The 2,875-nt window shown below is 45.8% G+C and overlaps 1 protein-coding gene across 1 annotated transcript in view; it reads right to left on the reverse strand.

Annotated features, from left to right (window-relative positions):
• LOC112659260 (tubulin alpha chain-like) overlaps positions 1-501 on the reverse strand; it is a 1,976-nt gene extending 1,475 nt beyond the window's left edge. The window contains 1 exon segment of the mRNA XM_049096306.1: positions 489-501. Coding sequence (XP_048952263.1) covers positions 489-501 — 13 coding nt within the window.
• Positions 502-2,875: the final 2,374 nt, after the last annotated feature.

Genomic DNA, 2,875 nt, shown 5'->3' on the forward strand with positions numbered 1-2,875 from the left:
CTCGTTGAAAGCCCTTAGGTCCCACTTATGCCCTCAGCAAAGGCACTTTCCCCTGAAACCCATAGAGGGAGGCCCAGCAGGCTGTGCCTTGGGCAGATGATTCTCACTTACAGGCCAGAAGCCCTGGCACTGGACTTCACTGATGGAATAGTTCTTCACATTTTATTTAATAAATCTTTACAAAAGTTCTGGTGTGGGGGCAGCTTGGGTGCTGGGATATTTAAAAGCTCTCTGAGTAATTCTAATGGGCAACCAATGTTTGACACCACTGGCCCGAAGTTCACCTAGGAAGCCCATGGCCTCCATGAGCAATACGGGAACATCAGCAGAAGTTCGTTAAAAGTTGCTAAGGAAGCCCAGCTACCAGAGGTGATGGTTTCATGCAGGAGGGTCACGGACCAGGTGGTATTCTATTTTTGTGGTCAGGAGCCGTTTTCGGGGAGCAGTGTGGTCTGTGCACACACAGTGACATGAAGGCCCTGCCTTACCTGTTGAAGGCATGGTTTTGTAAAATATAAGACAGTTGCCCAAATGGCCACTTTTCTGCCAGTCATGGTTGTCTGGGCTTTCCCCTTTGGCTTGTCCTGTAACTGCTGAGGGGTGTGGTCAAAACAGATCCTGTCACATCCTGCGCGCATCTGCTGACTCCAGCGTTTTTGATGTAATAACAAAGTTGTCAGATGTGTTTCTTCATGCCCTGAAGTCTGCTGTCCCTTCTGTTTGGATCTGTGTGTGGCGGCCAGAGGCTGACTCACTTCCCTTAGCTTACCGAATTCTTTCTACCGCTTCCTGGATCAACAAACCCTGGCGGGGCAGCTCCTCCACCAGAGTTCACGGAAAGGTATGGAAGCCACCAGAGTTAACAGTAAGAGCCTTGGGTTCTCACTCAAGGGAGATGGCATTGTAGGGACAGCCGGCTGACATGTCTGGGCCTTGAGATCTCTGTAGGCAAGATGTAGGAACACAAAATGTGGTTAATTCTAACTCAGCAATTTGAGGACAGGACCAGAATGTTCATCTGGGTTGTGTACACGACTTAAGCGTTCTGCTGAGCAACTCCAACACTAACCAGCTTTTGTTCAGTCATTCAAAACATATTCATTGCCAGATACCGTTCCAGGCTCCTGAAAAGTGGCTGAGGCAAGACAGACGTGGACTCTGCCTCTTTTTTTCTCTTTCTTTTTAAGAGCAATTTTAAGTTTTACAAGATTGATAGGAAAGTTCAGAGATTTCCCATACACACTCTGCCCCAGCCCCCATGCATAGACTTCCCCATTATCAACATCACTCACCAGAACAGTACTTTTTTTTTTAAACCAAGGAGGAATCTAAATTGACATATCATGATCATCCAACGCCCACAGTTTATTGTAGGGTTCACTCTTGATGTCCTACATTCTATGGGTTTGAACAAACATATAAGGACATGTATCCATGGGGACGCCTGGGTGGCTCAGCAGTTGAGCGTCTGCCTTGGCTCAAAGCATGATCCTGGGTCAGAGGATAGAGTCCCGCATTGGGCCCCCTGTGAGGAACCCACTTCTCCCTTTGTCTGTGTCTCTGCCTGTGTCTGTGTCTCTCATGAATGAATAAATAAAATCTTAAAAAAAAAAAAAGGTACATGTATCCACCACTAGAATACCATGCAGAGTGCCTTCACTGCCCTAGGAATCCTCCGTACTCTGCCAACGAATGCCCCCTCCTCAATGTCTGGCAACCACTGATCCTTTTACTGTCTCCACAGTTTTGCCTTTTCTAGAATGTCACATACTTGAATCATACAATTTGCAGCCTTTTCAGATTGACTTCTTCCACTTAGTACTATGTGTTGTTGTTGTTGTTGTTGTTGTTGTTTAAGATTTTATTTATTTAATCATGAGAGACACAGAGAGAGAAGCAGAGACACAGGCAGGGGAGCTTGATGCCCAGACCCAGGATCACGCCCTGGGCCAAAGGCAAGATGCTCAGCTGCTGAGCCACCCAGGCGCCCCCACTTAGTACTATGTATTTAAATTTCTTCCACATCTTTCATGGCCAGATAGCGCCGAACAATATTCCATTGTCTGGATGGACCCTAAAGTTTATTTACTCATTCACCTACCAAAGGACATCTGGACTGCTTCCAAGTTTGGGAAATGATGAATCAGAGTGCTAGAAACATCATGCGCAGGTTTTTTGTGAACATGTTTTTGGCTCCCTTGGGGAAATGCCAAGGAGCATATCGCGGGATCATATGGTAAGAGCACATTAGGCTGTGTAAGAAACCTCCAAAATGTCTTCCAAAGTGGCAGTACCATTTTGCATTCCCCCTGGCAATAAAGAAGAGTTTTTGTTGCTCCACATTCTCAAGAGCATTCAGCGTTGCCAGTGTTCCAGATTTTGACCATTCTAATAGGTGTGTAGTGGTATTTCACCATCGTTTTTATTTGCGCTTCCCAATGACACCATGTAGAGCCTCTTTTCATCCACTTGTTTGCCATCTGTATACCTTCTTTGGTAAGGTGTCTCTAATGCCTTTGGCTTATTTTACTTTTTTTTAAAGATTTTTATTTATTTATTCATGAGAGAGAGAGAGAGAGAGAGAGGCAGAGACACAGGCAAAAAAAAAAAAAAAGAGAGAGAGAGAGAGAGACACAGGCAGAGGAAGAAGCAGGCTCCATGCAGAGAGCCTGATGTGGGACTCCATCCTGGGACTCCAGGATCATGCCCTGAGCCAAAGGCAGGCACTAAACCGCTGAGCCACCCCGGCTGCCCCCTTTGGCTTATTTTTTTTTAATAATAAATTTATTTTTTATTGGTGTTCAATTTCCCAACATACAGAATAACACCCAGTGCTCATCCCGTCAAGTGCCCCCCTCAGTGCCCGTCACCCATT

Source organism: Canis lupus, chromosome 18, assembly GCF_003254725.2.
Source record: "Canis lupus dingo isolate Sandy chromosome 18, ASM325472v2, whole genome shotgun sequence".
NCBI lineage: Eukaryota > Metazoa > Chordata > Mammalia > Carnivora > Canidae > Canis > Canis lupus.